This window comes from Phacochoerus africanus, chromosome 4 (genome assembly GCF_016906955.1).
Source record: "Phacochoerus africanus isolate WHEZ1 chromosome 4, ROS_Pafr_v1, whole genome shotgun sequence".
Classification (NCBI taxonomy): Eukaryota; Metazoa; Chordata; class Mammalia; order Artiodactyla; family Suidae; genus Phacochoerus; species Phacochoerus africanus.
In genome coordinates, this window is record NC_062547.1 from 147,314,523 (window position 1) to 147,339,134 (window position 24,612).

Below are 24,612 nucleotides of genomic sequence, written 5' to 3' on the forward strand. Positions count from 1 at the left end.
AGGTGGATTAAAGACTTAAGTGTGAAAGGCACCACTATGAAACTTTTAGAAGACAGTATCGAAGGACAGCTTTATGATCTTGGGATGAAAAAAGATCATATTCAAGATTTTCCAAAAAGAATAAACCTTAAGGGAGCATATTATAAATGTACCTCTATTAAACATAAGAACTTCAGTTCATCCAAAGACACCACAGAATAAAAAGACACGCTACAAAAAATTCATATGCAAAATATTAGAACTCTGTCACTTAATTAGAAAATAAGCCAAGACGGGGCGGGGGGAGGTGGTGATAATCAGACAAAGGAAGTGAACCAGTGTTTCATCTAAGAAACACGAATGACCCAGTAACATTTGAAAAGAAACCCAAGCCCATTCGTACTCAGAGAAATTCATTTAAAACCACAGTGAAATATCATTCCTCATCCACCACAGTCAAGTCTTAAAAAGCTTGCGTGACCACACACGGCAAGATGGTCAGCTTAACAGGAATTGTCATTCTCCGCTGGTGGAAGTGTTCAGTGTTAGAGCCACTCCGGGAATCGGTGTGTTACTGCCTCATAAATCTGAGCAGGCTCCTACCCTGTGGCCCCTCCATTCGCGTGGCAGGTGCAGGTTCTGGGGGATGCTGGTACACGGGCAGGGGGGCATATGCGGGACTGCTCAGAGCAACATCGCTCAGGACTGCCCCAGACGGAAAGGCACTCCGGTAACACGTAAGGTTATAATGCTTGCATGCGGGCAGATGCATGTCGTGAAACACCGAACAGAAGCAGAAACCACCACAAAAGACTTAGTGTTGAGGGGACCACGGGAGTCACAGAAGAAGAACACACCCCGTATGGATCTGTCCACACTGTGTTCAGCAACAGGCCAACTGCAGCATCCTCTCGTTTAAGGATGGATACCAACCTGGGGAAAATTACACAGAGAGGCACTGGAACGATTAATTAAATTTCAGCGTTGTAGCTATTTCTGGGAGAACGGAGGAGAGCTGATTTTTACAGGAAGGGCCTCTAAGGACAGATTTCTCTTTTTATTCTGCTTCTGAAGTTGGGTGGTATCTATGCTGGTGTTAGGTTTGGGGGGGGTTGTTTTTGCAGGTGTTTTATTATTCTTTAATACAAAAATACTTATATACTTATTTCTATGCTAATATGTTTATCATTTAAAATATCAATAGAAAAAAGGACAGAGGTAGGGGAGAGGGCGTGCAAAGGTCAGGGTGACAGAAACATATGATCTGCTCAACTGACAAAAGACCCCACGGCTGAAGGAAGGGAAATGGGAGGGGGAGTGGAGGAAGATGAGGCTGGAGAGGAGGCAGGTGCCAGGTCACAGAGAACATTCTAAGCTCCAGTGACTACCTGGAGATGAAACGTACAGGTCTTCACTGCGTCAAATGTTATTACCCTGCTGACAGCACTATCAGACTTTTTGGGGTTTTTGTTGTTGGTTTTTGGGTTTTTTTTTTAGCTTTTTTTAGGGCTGCACCTGTGGCACATGGAGGTTCCCAGGCTAGGGGTCTAATTGGAGCTACAGCTGCCGGCCTACGCCACGGCCACAGCAACACCAGATCTGAGCCTCATCTGTAACCTACACCACAGCTCACGGCAATGCCAGATCCTTAACCCACTGAGCAAAGCCAGGGATCGAACCCGCAACCTCATGCTTCCTAGTCAGATTCATTTTTGCTGCGTCACAACGGGAACTCCTTAGGAGACATTTTTTGAGGTGGACCTAAAGGGACCTGCTGCCAGCCCATGAATGCTCTTTCTCAGGCAGTGCTTTTACTCTCGGGCCAAATAACAGCACCGGGCAGCCGCTTCCTGCTCCTCAAACAGGCAGGGCTTGCAGGCTGGGCTGGCTCCCAGGCAGGCTTAGATGGGGCAGGCAAGAGAGCTCCCAGGCAGGCACAAGGAGCTCATTCTGCTGGGCCCCCGCTTCTATCAGGGAAGGCAGAGGAAACACAAACAATACAACTTCACCTTCCCCCTGCCTCCGGATCTACTGTAAATGACAGGGGACACTGGCCAGGGGCAATGGTCGTCATGAACTTGACGTGTCCCTAGAGCGTGGCGTCTGGCTCAGTGGCTTTTTTCTGGGATGCGCAAACACACCTCACATGCACGACTGTCTCCAGCCACCTGCCGTCAAGTGCTAACCCCGGGGATCTACAGAAAGGGCTTCGGGCCAAGGTCCTCGCTTCCGGTATCACCTTAAATACCCATTTGCTGACCACTTCCTGAAAATCGAGTCATCTTCTCATCTCAGCTTTCTCTTCTGCAGAAACGGTGATGTTGATAGTGCGGCCCGGAGGTAACACGTTCGTGTTGGAATTGTAGGGTGAGAGTAAAACAGCCCTTGGAGATAAGGTCAACCTCTCCCAGCGGTGCCCAGAGACGCATGTTCGTGTACCTGTGGACTTAGATGCCATCCCTGGGATGCAGGACGAGGTCCCCATGAGGAAGGAGCTCCATGTGTCTTGTTTGCTGCATTCAGTCCAGCGCCCAGGACCAGATAGGACATGGACAATCACTGAATGCAGCTCTTAAGTCGCTTTTAACAACAGACAGCAATGAGTTTTTAACTTTACATAAAGTCCTACGATCAACTCTAGAATAGTGGCCGTATAGAAACTACTGTGTACTACTTAATTTTCTGTCTCTAAAGGCAGCCCTTCTCCCAATGCTGCGTGAGCACTGAGCAGGTTCAGCCCTTGTTAGCCCCTGGGAGTGCTGAGGTGCAGGAGCACAATGGCTGTGGAGTAGTTTGGACTCACTTGAGGAAGGCGGTACCGATGCCCACCAAGCTGAGCCCTGGAGGAGAGAGCTGAGTGCCACGGCGTGGGTGGGCAGGGGGATGGCGGCCAACCTACATGTTAGAAAAAGCCGGGGACTTGAAAACTCCTCTACAAGAGGGTTGCTTATTCCCATCCCCACCACATTCTTGGGTCCTGCTCTCAGCCCCAGACCTTGCAGGGCTGTCGCACCAAAGGAGGTGCTGTGCCCCACCCCCCCAACTCCCACCCTGCACAGTAGCTCATCTCTCAGTAGACGAAAATAAGTCATATTTACCGCGCATGCACAATGTGCAAAATAACTTACATGGATAGTTTTTTTAAAGCTCATACGTCTAGGAGACAAATACCGTCATTGCCCCATTTTACAGATGACGAAATGGAGGAGCCACTGAGGTCAGGACATGCCCAGGATCGCACACCCCAGCCAAGGCTGGAGCTGCACTCCTGAGTGCCAGGCTGGACAGGGCTCTGGATGGCGGGAGGAGCTGTGCTGGCTCTGCCCACGTGACTGCTGAGGCCAGCCCAGGGCCGGGGCACATTGCAGCAACTCTGTGCTAGGGTCCCGTGCCACTCTCTCCTTTAACACCTCCAGCTGAAAAGGCCCAGAGGCCACCCAAGCCGTGGATTCTTCTGTGCCTGATAAAGACTTCTTTTAAATGAGGCATTTCCTTCAAAAAGGAGGAACACGTGTGTTGCGATCGCAGCAGAAATACCTCCCACTCTCAGCACACACCCTTTCCCAGATCCCCAAATCCTACTCCAGGAAGCCCCAGTTGCCAGAGGACCGGATGCAGCCTCACAAAGCCTTTGTGGCTGGGAGCCTGAGGTCACAAGTGGCCCCAGAGAACCACCCACCAAAGGCCGGTTCACTCAGAAAGGCTGGGCCTCTGGCTTGGATCCCAGTGACAAAAAGACTTGCCTCCGCAGCAGCTGGCCATCCCCCCACCTGTCTTCATATACTGGGTAGGGTCTTGGTTTAAGTCTCATTCTGTGTGCCCTCCATCTCTCTTCTCTGCCCTTAGCTATCTGGCTGTCTTTTCCTGTCATTCCAATCATCCATTCATCCATTTCTGCTTACACCTGCTGAGCCTCTGTCTGATGCACAGGCTTCCACCTTTGGTCTCCCTCCACGCAGGTGGGCTCCTGCCAGGAGCGTCACTTGCTAGCTGCCCACTATTAAGCTGAGCCGTCATCCCTCTTGCCTTCCTGACCAATCCCAGAGCACGTGCTGGGTCAGGCTAAGGCCGCTTGGATGTTTCTTGCCCACTAGATAATATTTTTGTATTCTCTAACAGCTTTATGGAACAATAGTTAACATACAATAAAGTTCCACAATTTTAAGTATGCAGTTCAGTGAATTGGCAGATGTATAAAGGCAGGTAATGACAACCAAAAATCAAGATACTGAACATTTCCGTCAGCTCAGAACGTTTTCTTGTGCCCCTGGGTGATCACTGATCTCTCCCCATCCCTGGCTCTTGGCAATCCTTACTGTTTTGTTTTGTTTTGTTTTTTTGTTTTTCAGGGCAGCCCCTGCGTCATATGGAAGTTCCCAGGCTAGGGCTCAAATCGGAGCTACAGCTGCCAGCCACAGTTGAGCTGCATCTGTGACCTACACCACAGCTCACGGCAAGGCCAGATCCCCGACCCAGTGAGCGAGGCCAGGGATCAAACCCGCATCCTCATGGATACTAGTTGTATCCGTTTCTGCTGCACCACGACGGGAGCTTCTTACAATCCTGAATCGTTCTGTCATAACCGTTTTGGCTTTTTTAGAGTGTCGGATACATAGCATCAGAGAATATGCAGTTTTGCATCTCCTGCTTCTCTTCCTTGGGATGATAAGATTCATCCACGTCGTTGCCTGCCTGGCTGAGGAGTATCCCGCTGTGAGCACACCACAGTTTGCTCGTTCTCCAGCCGATTGGCGTTTGGGTTGTTTCCAGTTTCTGGCTAAAATGAAAAAAGCTGCTCCGAACACACATGTACTTGTATGGACACACGTTTGCACTTCTCTTAGGTAAAAACTAGGGTAGGTGTAGGACTGCTGATGGCTGTCAGTCTTTTTCCTTTTAGCCATTCTCCCAGGTGCGTGGTGGTACCTCAGGGGAGTTTTCATTTGTACTTTTCCTGATCATTGGTGATGGTGAGCCTTTTTTTCAAGTGCTTGTTGGCCACTCAAGAGTGTTTTGTGATGCCTTCTGCCCATCTTTAAAATGCGCCGTCTTCTCAGAGGTCCTAAGAGTTGGCCCAGGCTCCTCATCTCGTCTTCTTCCTGCCTCCCCCCCAGCCCCAGGTCTCGCTCCCTCTCCCAGGGTGTCGCGTCCCAGTGTCCCACGCCCCCCGCTCTCAGGGCTGTCTGCTGTCTCCTCGCGCCTCCTTCTCCACTGAAGCTCGCCCTTCTCCTCCCAGACACCCCAAAACCTGCGAGGCTGGCTTCCTCCCATTCCGTATTAGAAAGAACCCCATCGCAAGCCCACTCATTTCCACTCTGGCAGGGTTCCACGTTCACACTGGGGGAAAGAGCCCTGTCCAGTTGAAGACCTAGAGAAGTCAGCAGAGCGAGCCTGGGGTGGTGGAGGGTGGCTTCCTTTGCATGTTGGCATTCTCCTCCTCCCTAATGAGTAACAGTGTGTGTGGACAGAAGGGCTTTTTCCTCAAACATGACATGGGAACGTCTTGGGAGTTAAGTGAGGTTCATCCTGCTTCATCAGAGCTCCAGCAGTCTCCACAAATCTAAGATTAGCTGTTCACGTAACAAGATGCTCCCTCGGCAGATCTCCCAGTCCCAGGAGGGTCTCACCTTGCCCGCACAGGGAAGCGGCAGCACTTGTTTGAGGGAACCCGTGTGACAGTGTTTGACTGCAAAGCTCAGAGGACTGTGTGCAGTATTAGACAGCTTCAGATGGATGACCGTGGAATGGGTTTTGATTTTTTTTTTTTCTTTTCTAGGGCCACTTCCGCAGCTTATGGAGGTTCCCAGGCTAGGGGTCTAATCGGAGCTGTAGCCACTGGCCTACACCAGAGCCACAGCAACATGGGATCCGAGCCGCATCTGCGGCCTACACCACAGCCCACGGCAACGCTGGATCCTTAACCCACTGAGCAAGGCCAGGGATGGAATCTGCAACCCCATGGTTCCTAGTCGGATTTGTTATCCCCTGTGCCACGACGGGAACTCCAGGTTTTGATTTTTTTAATACAGCTTTTTTTTTTTTTTTTTTTTTGGTCTTTCTAGGGCCACACACTTGGCGTATGGAGGCTTCCAGGCTAGGGGTCGAATTGGAGCTGTAGCTGTTGGCCTACACCACAGCCATAGCAAGGCAGGATCTGAGACGCATCTGCAACCTACACCACAGCTCACAGCAACACTGGATCCTTAACCCACTGAGCAAGGCCAGGGAGAGAACCCATGTTCTCAGGGATGCTACTTAGGTTTGGTAACCGCTGAGCCACAACGGGAACTCCCTTTAATGCACGTTAAAGGTAACATTCCATTTACAGTCACCACAAAATATTGGCTATATTCCTCACGTTGTGCGACACATCCTTGTGATCTCACACCCGGTAGTTTGTACCTTCCACTCCCCCACCGGTAACCACTAGCTTGTTCTCTGTGAGACGACTTCTCTTCTGTTATATTCACCACGTCGTTGTATTTCTTAAATAAGTGATATCATACAGTGTTTGTCTTTCTGTATGACTTATTTCACTGAGCGTAATGCCTTCTAAGCCCATTCATGTTGTGGCAAGTGGTACAATTTCATTCTTTTTTATGGCTGAGGAGTATTCCATTATATATATACATATATGTGTACATACACACACACACACACACACACACACACACACACACACACACACCCCTTTATCTATTCATCCATCGAAGGACACTTAGGTTGGTTCCATTCTTGGCAACTGTAAATAAGGCTGCTGGGAACATCTCTCTTCAAATTACTGGGGTTTTTTTTTAATACACGCAGGAGTCAAAGTGCTGGGTCATACGGTAGTTCTACTTTTAGTTTTCTGAGAAACCTCCACACTGTTTGCCACAGTAGTTGCACCAGTTTACATTCCCACCAACAGGGTATGAGGGTTCCCTTTTTTCCACATACTCACCGACATTTGTTCTCTGTGTTCGTTTTGATAATAGACATTCTGACAAGTGCGTGGTGATATCTCATTGAATTTCCCTGAGGATTAGCAATGCAGAGCATCTTTTCATGTGCCTGTGGGCCGTCTACATTTCCTCTTTGGAAAAATGTTCAGTTCTTCCAGTTTTTATATCAGATTTTTTTTTTTTTGATGATGAGTTGTATGAGCTATTTGGATATGCTGGATGTTAATCCCTTATCATATTATTTGCAAATATTTTCTCCCATTCAGTAAGTTGTCTTCTCATTTTGTTGGCTTTCTTTGCTATGCAAAAGCTTTTAAGTTTGATTAGGTCTCATTTGTTTATTTTTGCTTTTATTTCTTTCAAGAGAGAGATCCAAAAAAAATATTGTTGCAATTTATGTCAAAAGTTGTTATGCCTGTTTTCTTCTAGAAGTTTTAAAGTATCTGGTCTTCAATTTAGGTCTTTTCTTTTTTTTTTCCCAATTTAGGTCTTTAATCCATTTTGAGTTTATTTTTTATAAGGTATCAGAAATGTTCTAATTTAACTGTGTTACATTCAGCTGTCCAGTTTTCCCAGCACAAATTATTGAAGAGACTGTCTTCATTGTATATTCTCTTTTTCTTTTTTCTTTTTATGGCCACACTTGCAACATGTGGAAGTTCCCAGGCTAGGGGTTGAACTGGAGCTAAAGCTGCTGGCCACAGCCACAGCCACACGGGATCCAGGCCGCACCTGTCACCTACACCACAGCTCACAGCAATGTCGGATCCTTAACCCACTAAGCAAGGCCAGGGATCAAACCTGCGTCTTCATGGTTGCTAGTGAGATTCATTTCCACTGAGCCACAATAGGAACTCCCTTCATTGTACATTCTTCCCTCTTTTGTCATAGATTAATTGGCCATAAGTGTATGGTTTATTTCTGGGCTCTCTGTGCTGTTGCATTAATCTATGTGTCTGTTTTTGTGCCAGTACCATATTGATTTGATGACTGTAGCTCTGTAGTATAGTCTGAGGTCAGGGAGCATGATTCCTTCAGCTCTTTTCTCCTTTCTCAAGATTATTTCAGCTATTTAGGGTCTTTTGTGTCTCCATGCAAATGTTGAAATTATTCATTCTAGTTCTGTGAATAACACTGTTGGTATTTTGACAGAGATTGCATCTAATCTGTAGATTGTTTTATGTAATATGGTCATGTTGACAATATTGATTCTTCCAATCCAAGAACACAGTATATCTTTCCATCTGTGTCATCTTCAATTTCTTTCATCACTGTCTTGTAGTTTTTGGAGTACAGGTCTTTTGCCTCCTTGGGTTTATTCCCAGGTGTTTTATTCTTTTTTGTGTGATGGTAAATGGGACGGTTTCCTTAATTTCTCTGATACTTCATTGTTAGTATACAGAAATGCAGCAGATTTCTATATATTATTTTGTATCCTGCAACTTTACTGAATTCAGCGATGAGTTCCCATAATTTTCTGGTGGTGTCTTGAAGACTTTCTATGTATACTATCATGTTATCTGCAAACAGTCAGAGTTTTACTACTTCCTTTCCAATATGGATTCCCTTTATTTCCTTTTCTTCTCTAATTTCTATGGCTAGAACTTCCAAAACGATGTCAAATAAAAGTGCTGAGAGTGGGCATCCTTGTCTTATTCCTGATCTTAGCAGAAACGCTTTCAGCTTTTTACCATTGAATATTGTTAGGTGTGGATGTGTCATATATGACCTTTATTATGTAGAGGTATGTTTCCCCATGCCTGTTTTCTGAAGAGTTTTTATCATAAATGGATGTTGGATTTTATCAAAATTTTTTTCTGCACCTACTGAGATGGTCACATCACTTTTGGTTTTTTGTTTTGTTTTGTTTTGTTTTTTGTCTTTTTGCCATTTCTTGGGCCACTCCCATGGCATATGGAGGTTCCCAGGCTAGGGGTCTAATAGGAGCTGTAGCCGCCAGCCTATGCCAGAGCCACAGCAACTCGGGATCCGAGCCACGTCTGCAACCTACACCACAGCTCACGGCAACGCCGGATCGTTAACCCACTGAGCAAGGGCAGGGAGCGAACCCGCAACCTCATGGTTCCTAGTCGGATTCGTTAACCACTGTGCCACGACGGGAACGCCTGGAATTTTTTTTTTTGTCTTTTTGTTGTTGTTATTGTTGTTGTTGTTGTTGCTGCTATTTCTTGGGCTGCTCCCGCGGCATATGGAGGTTCCCAGGCTAGGGGTTGAATCGGAGCTGTAGCCACCGGCCTACGCCAGAGCCACAGCAATGCGGGATCCGAGCCACATCTGCAACCTACACCACAGCTCACGGCAACACCGGATCGTTAACCCACTGAGCAAGGGCAGGGACCGAACCCGCAACCTCGTGGTTCCTAGTCGGATTCGTTAACCACTGCGCCACGACGGGAACTCCTGGAATTTTTTTTAAAGCTAATTGAAATATAATTCACATACCATACATTTAACCCATTTAAGGTACACAATTCAGTGGTTTTTAACAGAGTCACAAATATGTGCAACCACTGCCATCACAATTTTACAATATTTCGCCACCTCGAAAAGAAACCCCTTACCCTTTAACTGTCACAACCATAGTCTCCTATGTCACTTAGAAGCCACTAGTCGACTTTCCGCACAGATTTGCCTGTTCTGGTAATTTCATATAAAGTGAATTACATAATGTCTTTTGTGTCTGGCTTCTTTAAATTAGTGTAATGTTTTCAAAGTTTATTCATGTTCTGGCATATATCAATACTTCATTCCCTTTTTTGGTTGAATAATATTCCATTGTATGGATATACCACATTTTGTTTATTCATCCAGCAGCTAATGGACATTTGGGTTATTTCTGCCTTTTGTTTATTATGAATACTGCTGCTGTAAAATTCATGTACAGCTTTAGTTTGGACATATGTTTTCATTTCTCTGGATATGTACTAGCAGTGGACTTACTGGGTCATTTGGTAATTCTGTTTAATCATTTGAAGAACTACAAGACTATTTTCCAAAGGGCCTGTACTATTTTACATTCCCCCCTCTAGGACTCTATGAGGGTTTTGCTTTCTTTGCATTCTTTCCAACACTTCTTACCACCTGACTGGAATGGCTTTAGGATACAGTAAATGGACTGAAATGTCCCACATACACACACAACCACACGCACATTTACACAATCATACACAACCACACACATTTACACAGTCATTCTCACTCATACTTATCTGCACACTGTATAGATCTATTGCTGCTTACATTTACACAATCATTGACACAGACATGCACAAAACTATACCCATGGATACTTGCATGTACCTCAAGAGTTCACATACATGTACACACAATTTCAGAGAGATGTTTACAATCATATAAGCAACCATATATGCATATAATCACACAGCATTTCAATCCCCAGCAGACCCACAGGCATGAACGTAATCAGACATGCAGTAGATCATGCTACCATACACAAACACAGTTTCATGGGTTCTGAACAAACATACATGATTTTAACAAAAAGACAGAGATACATGTACTCAGTAATGGATTCACAACTGCCCAAACTCACATATGCAACTAATAGTTGTACCCATGAAAGCAGAGTTCCCAAAAGACACATATATGTAGTTGGCACCATGTAGGGATGGGTAGCTAAGGACACATTAAATGTATTTACTCCAGATGGCAAGGAGATGGCTGAGGTTTCATTCATCTTTGGTGTACTTGGTAGAAAGATCTTTTCCTTCATTTGTTCATTCTTTAAGCTACAGGTACATATTGAGCACGTAAGAAATACAGTGATGAACAAGACACAGTCCCTGCCCTGATGGAACTTATGGTCTAGTGATGGAGGAGAGTCAGTGAATAAACAAGGAAACGGGGGAGGAGGGAGTGGGAGGACGAGGAGTTTGGGTTTGGTAGATACGAGCTATTACATTTAGAATGGAGAAGCAATGAGGTCCGCTGTACGGTATAGGGACCTACATCCAATCTCTTGAGATAGACCGTAATGGAAGATAAGAGAAAAAAATGTGTGTGTGTGTGTGTATAAAATATGACTGGGTCACTTTCCTGTACAGCAGAAATTGGCACAACACCGTAAATCAATTACATTTCAATTTAAAAAGAGCAAACATTAAAAAAAAAAAAAGAAAGAACAAGGAAGCAATCAGTGTCTGTGATATGTGCTAGGAAGGAAGGAAGCAAGGTGAGATGTTAGATAACAGGCAATGTCTCAGGGTAACAGGCAGCTTCCAGATGCCTTAACACTGTTGCTCCCTAGCTCATCCTGGTAAAGTGAAAAGGATGCAGAATCACCTTCCTTAAGTCACTGGATAAACTGGTGGGTGGCTGGGTGTGTCTGTGTGGGTACTAGCATTAGTAAGAGTGTGGGTGCAGGACCTAGACTTCCTGGTTTTAAATTTTGTTTCATTCCAGCATTCTAGTTGGGTGACTTTTCCTTCCCTCAGCTTCTCACCCAAAAATGGGGATGACGGTAGTACCTTTAATAAAGATTAAATGATCTGACACTTATAAAGCATTTAAAACTGCCTGGTGAGTGTTAAATTCTAGAAGTGAGGGGTGTGCCTTGAAAGGTGGGCAGGTGGGGGCATGGAGAACCGATCGAAGAGCCTGGCCGGGCTCTGTTGACTGCTAGCTCAGAGGGTCTTCCCCCTGTGCCCTGTCTGAGCAGTCTTTTGGAATGTGACCCTGACATGCCACCCCAGCAGACCATAAACCAATCCACACCCACCCTGCTCTGCCCGCAGCCACAAACCACAGAGAAGACATGCTGGGTGGTGCCGGGTATGGCTCCCGGTTTTCAGGTGCGTCAGGCTAAAGCAGATCTGCTGTGGGCTCGGCTTGCGGCATTCACTACTCTGCTTGGCTCTTCTGTCTGTGCAGGTCAGCACGTACCACCCTGCCCCTGCCTCTCCAGGACATTCCACGGCCATCGTCAGTCTGCCCAGCTCCCAGCAACACCTCTCAGCTAACATGTGAGTCAAAAGCCCCACCTTGGGTCCTGGCACAGAGAGGTTACCTTCGCCATCCCTCTGCCTCGGGCATCCGCCATCCCCCTCCAGCTCATCCAAAAGACCAGCAGCTCCCCTTCCTTTACACCCTCCGGAGGAAACACGGTGAAAAACACAGCCTGGTAAACCACATCGCCCTGGCTTATGAGTGTACAAATGTACAGAGTATCCAGAAACACTGCAGGGAGGGTGGGTATTGAGCAAGTTCTGCTGTTTTCCTTTAGAATCACAGTGCTAGGGCATCAAGAGATGCTGCTGCAGCAATCAGAGGAAAATCAATCTAGCATTTTAGAGGGAAAAGAAAGCCCGCAGATGCGAACACTCTCCGAGCCCCTTTGAGAAAACCTTTCCGTGTCTCACAGTCCTTAGCAAGTAGACGGACTTTCTGAATCTGGCCCATGGCCATACCCTGGTAATTCCGAACCTGGCAAGCCTAAGTGGGTTATTTCTAGTGCCTGTTAGTCTGGCAGCCCTTCCCCTCCCACAGCCTCACTATTCTGCAGCGTCTTCACCCCCACCTGCACGTTACTGCCCAACTCTTGTGTGGACCTCAGAGTGGAAAGTCACTGCTCTGACCCCAGAACCCTGCTACCACGTTTCAAGCCCATCCGGCTGCATCCCGCCACACAGCCAGCCTTCCGCTGTGTGCCAGAAAGCTGAAATGAACCCCGGCCTCCCCCTTCCCGATGTCCGCCTCCATGCTACCTTAAACTACCCCTCAGGCCATTCCTGGGGACCTGTCCAAAACCTCCAGAAAGGAGTGGATCAAAGGGGCTTTGACCTGATGGCTGCGACCATTTTCTCGGGTGATACTCTAGGTGGCGTGAAAAGGCATCCTAGGGAGAACCATCACTTCCAGGTTGGAGACCCAGCCCTGCCTCTAAGTCCTGGTCACCAACTTCCTTCCCTGTGCTAGACCATTTCCCGCATCCTCGAAATGCTGATGTGACTGAAATGAGTGACTTGGGGCACTGTGGGGCACTCTACGGAAGGGCGGGGAGACGGAGGGGGCAGGGACCTGGGTCCCTCCGCTGCTCCTTGAGCCCGCTTCTACCACTCTCACCTGCCCCGCATACTGAGATTTCAATTTTTAAAGAGTTGTTCCAGCTCACCACTGCGTTTCCGTCTCCCTCTCCCCTTCGCCAGCTCCCCGCCCTCCACTGAGCCCTCCCCCTGTCCCTTGACCAGTTCCCTTGTCCCCCCAGGTTTGTAGCCCTGCACCCCTACTCAGCCCATGGACCCGAGGAGCTGGACCTGCAGAAGGGAGAAGGCGTCAGGGTCCTGGGGAAATACCAGGACGGCTGGCTCAGGGGCGTCTCCTTGGTGACGGGGCGAGTGGGCATCTTCCCCAACAACTATGTCATCCCCGTTTTCAGGTGCGTCCTCCCCCAAGTCCGGCATCAGAGGTTGGGTCACCTGGGCCGGGGGCCATCTGTGGGCTGAATCGCTGAAGGGTTCAACAAAGGCCCCTTCAGAGTGTGGGCCGAGAAACAGCTTTTCACTCTAGTGCCCTCCTAACAATTTTAAAAGAGAAAGGGCCAAAATCATTATCTTTTAAATAGCTCGTCACATTTTGAAGTGCGTCTGCATCTCTGAACTCACTGGCTGTGCTCAAGGATCCTGGGAGGCAGATGCTGTTCTGCAGATGAGGAAAGGCGATGTGCAGAGGGAACCCACCTGCCTGAGAACTAGATTCAGGTCTCCTAGGTACATACGCCCCAAGTCGCACTTCACGCCCTGCCCCGGACGCTCCACAACCACGCACAATAGGAAAAGCGCAGGGATCCCACGGGTGACCTTGGAGCACCTTGAGGAATTCCCCAGAATTCATCGGGCAGGGTTTTCGGCAGGGTTTTGGTGACTCACCTGTCCACACCCCAGGCCACATGATCTTTGCCCTGCAGGTCTTCTTCCCCAAAAGCTTTCCCAGCTCTTTCTTCCTCTGGTTCACTTATCAATGTCACTGGCCTACAGTTTGTCCAACCACCTCGTATGACCACAAATGCACACAGACCCAAAACTACCCATGACACCTCCTCCCTGCGCCCCCCGCCCCTGTAAGCCCAGGCAGAGCCCATCACAGGACAGCAATGCCATCACCACACATATACACTCCCTCTGTGACATACCAGAGATTCACACCTCCAAAGAAAGTGGTGACCCCATCGTACTCTACAGGGACCAGACCTGGAGTCATGTCCGGCCAGTCTGGGGGACCTTCCTGTAGGGCACTGTGTCTGGAGGAGGGTGGCAGTGCTGAACGGACTCCAACTCCATGTCCAGAGAAACACGAAAGCAGCTAGGGTTGTTTGAGCTGCGCAAGACAAGGGTCAGAGGGACCGTGACAGGCTGTGTAGACCAGGAAGTAGATCTGTTCCATGAGGAAGCAGTAAACCAGTGGATACAACTTGGCAGGTTCGGGTTCCAAAGACTCTACTCCCTAACCCATGGGTTTTTCCCGTCAGGCTGGCTCCAGGTGGTAGATGCCCATTCTGCAAAGAGTACAGGCAGAGGGTGGGTCCCGGTGGTCCAGGCAAAAAGATTTCCTCACCTGACAGCAAGGTGAAGCAGGAGACCACACTTTCTTCCTCAGAAGAAGGTTCTTGATCTCTGTTCGAAAGCTGCAAAATCTCCACAGGCAAACTAAGGATGCCTCTACCTGATTCATTTATTAACTTTTTTTTTCCTTTTTTTTTTCCTTTTTTTTTTTTTAGGGCCACACCTGCGGCATAGGGAGGTTCCCAGGCTAGGGGTCGAATCGGAGCTACAGCTGCCGGCCTATGCCACAGCCGCAGCCACGCCAGATGCAAGCCGCATCTGAGACCTACACCGCAGCTCACGGCAATGCCAGATCCTTAACCCACTGAGCGAGGCCAGGGGTCCAACCTACCACCTCATGGTTCCTAGTTGGATTCATTTCCGCTGTGCCACAGCGGGAACTCCATGAATAAATACTGATTGAGTGCTGTATGTCAGGCACCTTTCTAGACACTGGAGAAACACCAGTGAATAAAATACACAAAATCCCTGCCCCCTGGAGCTTACGTCCTGGGGGGAGAGACAGCCAGTAAACAAGGCCGAGGAGGAGGACACGTGGTGTGCTAAAGATAAGGTTTCAGAAGATGGAGTGAGTCAGGACGGGGGGACAGGACTGTCAAGGGGTGATTACAACATAAACAAGTTGATCAAGGAGCCTTACTGAGCACAAAGAAGGCAATGGGGGAGGTGTGTTCCAGGCCCAAGGAATACACCTCCCAGTACAGAACACAGGCCCTGGGGTAGGACTCCGCCTACAGGAAGGCCAACAGGACTGGACTGCGGATGTGAGAGGGAGGCCGGTGGTGGGTGAGGTCGGGCTGGTGACAGGGAACCAGGTCGCAGTGAGGAGGCATTTGGCTTTCCTTGTATTAGAGGGCTTTGAGCACAGCAGTGACTTGACCTAACTTGTCTTCGGAAGCCTCCAGAGGTGGGTGGCCAGTAAACGGTAGACGGGAGAGTGGACGCAGAGAGACTAGCCGAGTGTGATACGGTCGTCACTGGAGGCGGGGGGGTGATGGCGAAACGAACCAAGTCCTGAGCCCCGGAGGTCGGCAGCAGGGGTCAGGTGCTGGGTACACGCCAAGGTCAAGACCCCAGGCTTTTCTGATCAATCGGATGTGGGTGTCAAAGAGGAGAGGGTTCGAGGTGAGTCCGTGGGGTGTTTCTGCCCTGAGAAACTGCAAGAGCGATAGATGCCTTTTGCTGAGTTGGGGCTGAAAACCGAAGAAGGAGCAAACAGGTGTTGAGGTGCCGGGAGGAACCAACAGCTCGGTTTCCAGCCGACCAACCCTGGGCTGCCTGTTACGGATCCTAGCAAAGACCGCGGTAAAGAGGTGAGGACACGAGTCTAGAATTTAAGAAAGAGGTCCAGGCTTGAGATGGTATTTAAAGCCCTAAGCCCAGGTGAGGTCATCGTGGTAGGATCTGTTGTGTCGGAGACAATGACAGTGACCCAGAAGCTCAGTGCCTCGAGCAATGAGGTGGGGAGGCTGGTAAGGAGATGATGCCCGCAGCCCTGCAGGGTGGTGGCTGGCGGGGTCTGAGCACGTGAGGCCAGGCTGGGAAGTACTGAGGAGGCGACAGAGAAGGGCACGGAGGACCTCGTCCGAACCCACGAACAGTCCCTTCCACGGACTCTGTCATCCACTCTCCGGGGGCCCAGTGCTGCTATGGGGGCATTTGCTTATGCATCGGGCCTTAGCCCAAAGTCCTAGTTACTCCATGAAGGGACCCTGAGAGGAGTTCCTGCAGTGGCACAACAGGATTGATGGCTTCTCTGCAGCGCCAGGATGTAGGTTGGATCCCTGGCTCAGCACAGTGGGTTAAAGGATCCAGCGTTGCAACTGCAGCTCAGATTTGATCCCTGGCCCAAGAACTCCAAAAAAAAAAAAAAAAAAAGAACCATTAGCAAAAGAGTGACTGTACAATTTATCGTCCAAACTAGGACACTTCAGGGATGAAGGAGGAACACTCTTACTGCACCAGGAGAGCAGGTGTAAACAGACGGTCCTGGAAAAACCTGACTTAAGGCCCCCCCTAACTAGAACCCCATTCCAGTGTAATGGGGATTCTAGAGTCCAGCTTCCCTCTCTCTTTCTTGGCTTTTCTCTGAGGGAGGTCTGCTGAGTTCTTGGCCAAGTCATGAGCATCTAGACTCACCCACTCCGAGAGGGCCGTTGTGTCAGGCAGTGGATGGAGTTTCAGCATCCTAGGTGGCTACTGAATCCATCCCCCCACCCCACCCCAGCTCATAGAATCCTGAATATCTGCCTGCCTTGGGATGCTGCTTAGGCTGATGGGTGTTTCTGCTTCTGGGAGTCAGCATTTCCAAGAAGGAAAGTCGCTACCAGAGTGAGGTGTCCTGAGGGCTCTCAGGTGATGGTGCATCAGAGCCTTCCGTGTATGTTTTCCGTGACGGCCTCCCAGGACGCAGAAATTCCCATCCCCACTAATCCTGGCCAGAGATGAGACACGCAGTTTGCCCATCAGGGTCAGCTCACCCTTGTTCTTAATAACCCTTCCCACTGTGGGAGGTTTAGTTCCTGTCACTTCTCGGGGCTGAATGATGCGGCCTTTGGCAGCTCTGAGTCTACTCCCCTTAGCAGGTTGCGTTAGGACTCAGTAGGTTGGACCACATGCACGAGGCCCTGTTCTGCTCTTTGGTTCTGTGTGAGAGGTTTCCCCCCCCGTTTGGTTGTCTCTTTGCAGCGATGGCTCTGCACTGCCACTGGCCCCCTCTGTGCACAAAGCTGCCTTTAATAAAACAGCCAGACCTCCAAGGTAGGAGGTGCCCCCTGAGCATTTGAACTGTTGCTCTTATTAGCATCATCTCCTGATGACCTGAGCCAGCCAATGTGTGGGCATCAATTAGAGCCCAGAGTTGACCACAATGCCAGGGTTTCAATTTATGACTCAGCAAGTGAGCCTTTTAATCCCCAAGAGGGGAAAGGCTGCTCCACTGTGCAGAGCTGCAGCTGCCCTTGATGGTGACACCAGCCTGTCCAGCTGCGCTGACCACAGCTAGGCCTCGGCCACCACGACCTAGTTCCTAGATCCCAGAGGCACCCCTGGCTCAGGTGGTCCCCGACACCTGTCGCCTCTTCATCCAAGCCCTTCGTAACAGCACCTACATCCTTTTGGGCTTCCTCCTCCACGAAATCTCGGTGGAGGCCAGAGTTCCTTCCCTTTTCAGAGCCTGCATAAACCAACCCCCCCCCCCTCCTCCTCCAGGAGGAGGGACAGGCTCAGCCTCTTGGGAGCAAGGAAGGAACGCGGGAGGAAAGAATGTGGGCAGCGAGGAGGGCCCTTCATGGCAAGATCTCAAGCAGCAGCAGCTCATCAGACTCCTCCTGCCTCCGATTCCTGCCACCCAGCTCTCGGCAGCCTCCTCAGATCCTGTTTCCAAGCTCCTTCCGCTCGCTCCTGTCCTCCCGATAAGTGCCCTTCTGCCCAATAAGCCAGAACAGTCCCCTTTTATGCAACTTGCACTGGACACATACGCCATCCTGGTGCCTAAGGGGTGACAAAAGCAACACGTGGGCCCTACTCGTGTTCCTTTAACTTTTGACACAGAACCATACAAACATGATCACAGTCCAAGCTTTTGCCTTACCTGGGGGTTACTGCCAGCCCCGAGCCCGGCAGGGCTGCTGCGCTGAATGGCCCTTTGCAAATACGGAGCAAGGGCTTAAGGGCTCATATTGCAGTCAGAAAAGGGGCTGCAGGGACCGGCACATTCACAGCAGAGCAGGGGAGCACATCAAAGGCAACAGGCACACCTCCCACTCAAACCCAGCCCATCTTCAGTCGCTCCATCTGGAAAACAGGGACCATGATGTCTCCAGGTCTGGGTCGTCGTGGAGATGAATGAACAAACGTCATCAGAGCCGTGAGGTCAGAAACACGGGCTCGGTGAGTGCTGAGCTTTTTGCCAGAAGACTCAGTGGTGGCTGGGGGACTTGAGGTTGAGGAGTCGGGGGAATCTGGCCTCATGCTGGGCTCAGAAAAATGAGGTTGCGCCTCCGTCTGTAAACAGCCATCCAAAGACTGGTGGAATAAGGCTGCTGAGGGCTGAACTGACTGTATCTTGTCCTCGCTGCTGCTGCTGCGGGCAGCAATTTTGGAACCTGTCTGTCCTGCTGCCGGTCCGTTTTGCATCATCCAGCGCTGCGAGGCCTTTGTTCAAAACGAGGGCAGATTCAGACTCCGCCAGGCCAGGGCTGGGGGAGTTTTCATTCCAGCCGGCCCTCATTTCCAGAAAGCCGTCTGAGCTCTTACGGGGGGACAGCTCACTCCGCCTCACTGACTGCACCTCGAGGGCCCAGGGGCAGGTGGAAGGGTCCCCTCCCTGCAAGCATCGGTTCCTGGCCCATTTGACCACATACGCTTCCTGGGCATGTGGCCGCAGTAAATGCTTTCCCATCTTAGACAACACGGGCTGGCTTAAATGCAACTGCGTGCACTTTTTTAAGCCGAAGAAGGAGAGACGTGGAGGGACAGATGGGTAGGGAACCACATCGAAGGGCATGACTGGACCGGGGCCTGGTGTGTCAGCAGAGGTTAATTACTCAACAGAGTGGCAAGGCGACTTTCAGACGACTCAGTAGAGGCCGTGATGCTGGGGCGGGTAAAAGAGCAAGAAGGGCAGGTATCTCCCCGGGGGGTTCGGAGAGGTGCGGGCTAGAAGCAACGGCCAAGAGATTGCAGTTTTACGGCATTTCATTACTATTCTTCAAAATCAGAGCCTACATCTGAAGAATTAGGGTTTGAGGGAGGCATATGTGGGGCCTACCAGCCCCTTCAGTTTGTTTATTTCAGGCAGGATGCCGGGATTTCCCTGCTACCAAATGATGAGAGCTCCAGCTAGCCAGAAGGCAGTGTGGTGCAGGGCTAAGAGCACAGGTGACACAGCTCAGGGGCAGAGCCAAGGGCCGGCCTGGACCTGGGTCCAGATCTCGGGTCTATTAATTGCTTGGGCAAATACCTATAAATCTCTATTTATTTTACTCTACAAAACAGTAGTCCTGAAAGGCCTCACTTCAGAAGCCTGTGGTGAAGCACCCATGAGATAACGTGGGCAAAGACCTTGGCCAGTGCCGGGCACACAGTAAATGCTCAACATGCATGAGCTACCACGACCGGCTTCGGTGCTAAAAGCATTAGGCAGCCATGCAAGGAACATGTCTTAATAAACAATATAAGCAGAGCACTGAGCACCTAAGGTAAGTCATAACATCTCTGCCTGCAAAGCGTTCAGAATCTATTGGAAGAGTCACTGAACAAGCGAGAGATTGCACCTGCAGAGTGAGACAGACACATACACACAAGACGAGACTCGAGCCCTCTGGTCCTCCCGGCCTCAGGGGGAGACCCTCTCCCCGCCCTCAGCGTGCCCACACGGTCATCACGGCGTGAAGGTGAGGCCTCCGCAGAGAAGGCTGTGTGGTTACACGAGACAGTGTGTTCAGGCAGGAAGAGGCAGAGGAGAGGCCCCCCCGTGGTCCACGTGGGAGCGGATCATTTTTTAAAACAGGACTCTTGACTGAACGTTTCCTTTGTCTGTTTCTTCTCTTTCAAAAACATGCTCACAACCAGAAAGACGTCCAGCTTCCCGGATGCCCGGGGCCCTGGTCTCTGCACCGCTTGCACATTATCCACCTCCTCCGTGTCCTCCCAAGGCAGCCTTTCAGAAGGTGACCCCCGGCAGGGCCGTGCCTTCAAGTCCGTCTTCGTGCCCACGGCCATCGTCAGCCCCGTGCGGAGCCCGGCCGGCCTGGGGGCTGCGGGGCAGGGCTCCCTCCGCAAAGCCCGGGGCAGCATCAGGAAGAGTAAGTGGCGGCGGAGGGTCTGCGCCTGGAGCGCAGGGACGGGGAACTGACTTCGGGGAAACCGACCGCGTTTTCTCAAAGCAAGGACCGTGGCTTTAGAACAGGCCTCCGGGAAGGCTGCTTTGCAGTCCCAAATGCTGAGGTGTTTTACTGGATGAAGCCAGGCCGGCTCAAGGTCACTGCCCTTAGTCCCTTCCTACGCGCCCGCTGATGGGCTGGGCTGATACCAGCCCTGAGGGCCAACATGTAATTAGATCACGGCCAAGGTGGGGCATTCCCACCTTGGTGGTGGCTCAGAGGTAAGGAACCTGACTGGTATCCCTGAGGAGGCAGGTTCAATCCCCAGCCTCGCTCAGTGGATTAAGGATCCGGTGTTGTGTGAGCTGTGACGTGGGTCGCAGAGGCGGCTCGGATCTGGCGTTGCTGTGGCTGTGGCGTAGGCCGGCGGCTACAGCTCTGATTGGACCCCTAGCCTGGGAACCTCCATAGGCCGCGGGTGCAGCCCTGAAGAACATGGCCAAGGTGGGTGCTGACTCTTAAGACAGAACCACCAAAGTGCTTAGTGGATGGGTGCTTCTCAAACGGTGCTCCACGGAACCCCAGGGGGCTGCCAAGAGGGAAGCAAGGGGAGGATACAGGGGAGGAGGAAAGAGTTGTCCACACTAAGAGCCCCAGAATCCCACTTTATGTAGCTAACATAGGCACAGGGTAAAAATATTGCACCATACAAAAGCACCTTATACAGTGCAAATGCCTCCTGCACAGCCTTCGCCTCCAACGCCAAGGTCTCATCCATGTACATACACGCTGCTCTGCTCCACAGTTTTATCTTTACAGAACGTCCCTGCTGCACACATGACAACTACATACCTGGCTCTCCTTCCTCTTGGAAGCCACGCTCCCATCTCCTCATGCATTCCTGAGACTTCATTTGCAGGGGTTCTAGAAAGGGTCTGAAAGCCCTTGCTCTACAGAACATCAAGCTTCTATATTCATCCGTCTCTCCAGAGAAAGAGAGTCAGCCGAGCAAAGTCCATTTGTTTCATAGCCCCTGACTGACAGTGGGCTCTGCGGTCTCTCCTGCTATCTTAAAAAACGATTAAAGGCGAAAATGCAACACTGGTCAGAGCAAAAGAGCCAGAGATGGAACACTATGCCACACAGGAAAATGCCCCAAGAAAACGAAAGCAAAGGTCTTAGCTCCCCCCTTTCTCAGGGCTTTCCCATCGCCTGCTTGACCACCAGTCCCACCACTCTGGCCTCCTTGATTCCAGCCAACCGTGCCTCTGCCCAGCACCATCTGGTATTGCCCTCCACCTTTGCTCCCGACGCACACACGCATGTGTGCACACACACGCACGCGTGTGCACACACACCCACACGCAGACGCACAGAGTAACCCACCGCAACAGCCTCAGGCACGTGACTGACCTCTCAGTCTTCCGTTTTCTCACTTGCCAAATGGAAATTAATACTGTGCCCACCTCATCAGAGATTCTGTATGGATTTAATAAGATAATCCACTGATGGCACAGTGCCTGGCACATAACAAGCCCTCAAGACATGTTGGCTATTTCTATAGTCTTAGTATCTTATCAGCATCATCCCTGCTACTACCACTAAGCAGATAGCGTCTGGTCCATCTAGAACATGAATTCACTCTGTGCTGCAAGGTTCGCTTGCGGTCTAGACGACGCAGGAAGGCTAAGAAAAGCATCCCCTTGGCAGGGCCAAACTCCCTTTCAGACACCCCCTCTCTTCCTTTGCATAGATCTTGATTGGCTTAGACTTTTGACCCCAAGCACATGTAATAAGAAAGGCTTAAATCTCCTGGGAATTAGGAACCAACAAGAGCAATAGATAAAGCAGTAAACGGATGTTTCACCCATTTCCGGGATCCTACGGACAGGACTGGCCAGTGCAGCTTTGAGTCTCTCAGGCCCCAGAGGCATTTTCTCTCTCCCTTTTCCCAGGGTGAGGCTGGTCAAGCTATTCACCTCCCCAAAGTGGAGAGAAATGACAGACAATTGACCGTCTGCACCTCACAGGGCCATCAGTGGAAAAATAAATGTCGACATTGAAAGGTCAGACCTGCGGGGGCGGCGGGGGCTGGCTGGCGGCCACTGAGGACGCCCACAGTGCCAGTGAGCATCTGCCCTCAGGTTCACCCTCGGCCTGCCCAAGAGTCACGGCACAGACACTGCGCCGGACGCAAATGCCTTTGCTGCAAACACGTGACCTTCGAGAGTCACAAAGGACTCACGTCCCTGCTGGACATCAGCTGTGGCTCTGGATGCAGGGAGACCCTTGTAGAGAAGGGTCCCTAACACTGCTCAGGGAGTCTCCCCCACTGACCCCCCCCAGCCCAGTGATTCCCCAGGTCACTCACACGACATGTGCTCAAAGGAGGGGGCTCACCTGTCTTCCAGAGGATTTAAGGGGAAGGGACGGCTTCCTTTTATTTTGATGGAGGACCATCTCTGTTTAAGAAAAAAGTGCAGGGAGGAAGCACAACCAAATTCCTGGACCCTGCATTTTTACAGTTTGCCCTCCTTTACCCCCAAAACCGATTGTGAACAAACATGGGGCATTTATTATGTTCCGGGCGCTATCCTAACACTTGGCACACGTCGGAAAGTGTAGTCCTCACCCTGGCCTCCGAGGTCCTGCTACCAGCTGCCGTTGAGAAGGAGGGACGAGACGCGGGGAAGTGACTGGTTGGTCCCCAGCCCCCGGGGAGGAGGTCTGACTCCAGAGCCGGTGTCACGGGGCCTCACACCGCTTGTCCGCTCACGGCCCTAACTCTTCACTAACCTTTCCCGGTTAGCTTCAGGTTGCTGTCCCGCTAGCCCAGCGCGCACACACACACACACACACACACACACACTCACTCACTCTCTCTCTCTCTCTCTCTCCTAAATCCCAGCTACCCTGCTTCCCTGCAGACCTGCCCAAAACCACAAGTCCCTACACCACAAGCCTAAAGCTTCTGTTGGAATTGTCATCAAGCGGTGGTCAGAGTCCCCTCCCCGCTCTGCTGGCCTCTCTCCCTCCCGCTCACATCTCAGCTGTCTTTCTCTTATGTTTGAGGGCGGTCTTCATTTTCCACCTTCAAGGCCTGGGGGGGAAGAGTGAGTGAGTGTGTGTGTGAAGGCAAACGGAGGTGATATACCTTCTGACACACACACCTCCCCCCCCCAGCATTCACCCAGCCAGTCATCTGCTGCCAGCATCAGCAACCAGCACTAAAAAAAGACCGAGGTCACCTTTGAGAGACCCTGGGAGAATGTGGGCACAGTGGAATTGGCAAAGCACTGCACTATTCTGGGATATCAGGACTCACTGCCTCCCCAGCCCCCACCTGCTGCCATCAGCCACCACTGACACCTTCACTCTGTCATTCCCCAGATGGATCCCTGCAGAGACCCTGCCAGGCGGGGCCCCCCACCCTCGTGGTGGGCTCCCTCAGACGCAGCCCCACCATGGTCGTCCGGCCCCAGCAGTTCCCGTTCTACCAGCCACAGGCGGTCCCCTGCGCAGCCTCAGTGGCAGAGACAGGACCCAAGCCCACTCCTGCTGGGGAGCCTTCCGCCCTCACTGGCACCAGCAGGGGCGGCGACACCAGGATCCACTCTGCAGCCAGCTCCCTCATCATGGAAGGCAAAGAAATCCCCGTCAAGAGTGAGCCTCTGCCAAAGCCACCTGCATCCGCCCCGCCCTCGATCCTGGTGAAACCAGAAAACTCAAGAAATGGCAGTGAAAAGGTAGGAGGAGATGACGGGAGAGGGGCTGGTTCTTTAGACCCCCCCCCCCAGAAAAACGGCAGAGTTCCCGCTCCTAAGGTTTGAGGGGGCAAGGGATCAAACTCGCAGCCTCAAAAGAAGCCTCACCACCCCCCACATCCTCACACCACCCCCGTCCTCCCTAGACGTGGGCCTTTCTGCTCCCAGAATATTTTATACATCCTTCCTTCAAGGCCCAGAGGTGATGTGGAAAAAAAACACATGGCCTTGGCATCAGACACAATCTTGATTTGAATTCCAGCTCTGCTGCTTGCTAGCTGGTGACTCTGGTTAAAACACTTCACCTTTTGGAGACTCTTTTGCCTAATCTGCAAGATGGTGTGACGAAGACCAAGAGCAAGGAGTTCCCTGAGGGTCCAGCGGTTAGGACTGGACACTCTCACTGCGGCTGCCCAGGTTCAATCTCTGGTCTGGGAACTAAGATCCCATAACCAGCTGCAACATGTTGGGGGGAGGAAGGAAGGAAGGGAGGGAGGGAAGG

The 24,612-nt window shown here is 50.8% G+C and overlaps 1 protein-coding gene and 1 long non-coding RNA gene across 2 annotated transcripts in view; one reads left to right on the plus strand and one right to left on the minus strand.

Annotated features, from left to right (window-relative positions):
- The window catches only part of SH3RF2 (SH3 domain containing ring finger 2), a 125,838-nt gene that overhangs the window by 98,773 nt on the left and 2,453 nt on the right, over positions 1–24,612 (plus strand). Inside the window, exons 6-9 of the mRNA XM_047778949.1 lie at positions 11,835–11,926; positions 13,168–13,338; positions 20,096–20,328; positions 23,737–24,092. Of these exons, the coding sequence (XP_047634905.1) occupies positions 11,835–11,926; positions 13,168–13,338; positions 20,096–20,328; positions 23,737–24,092 (852 nt within the window). The remainder of the gene's footprint in view (positions 1–11,834; positions 11,927–13,167; positions 13,339–20,095; positions 20,329–23,736; positions 24,093–24,612) is intronic.
- LOC125126485 (uncharacterized) overlaps positions 1–24,612 on the minus strand; it is a 65,823-nt gene that overhangs the window by 34,600 nt on the left and 6,611 nt on the right. The window lies entirely within an intron of this gene.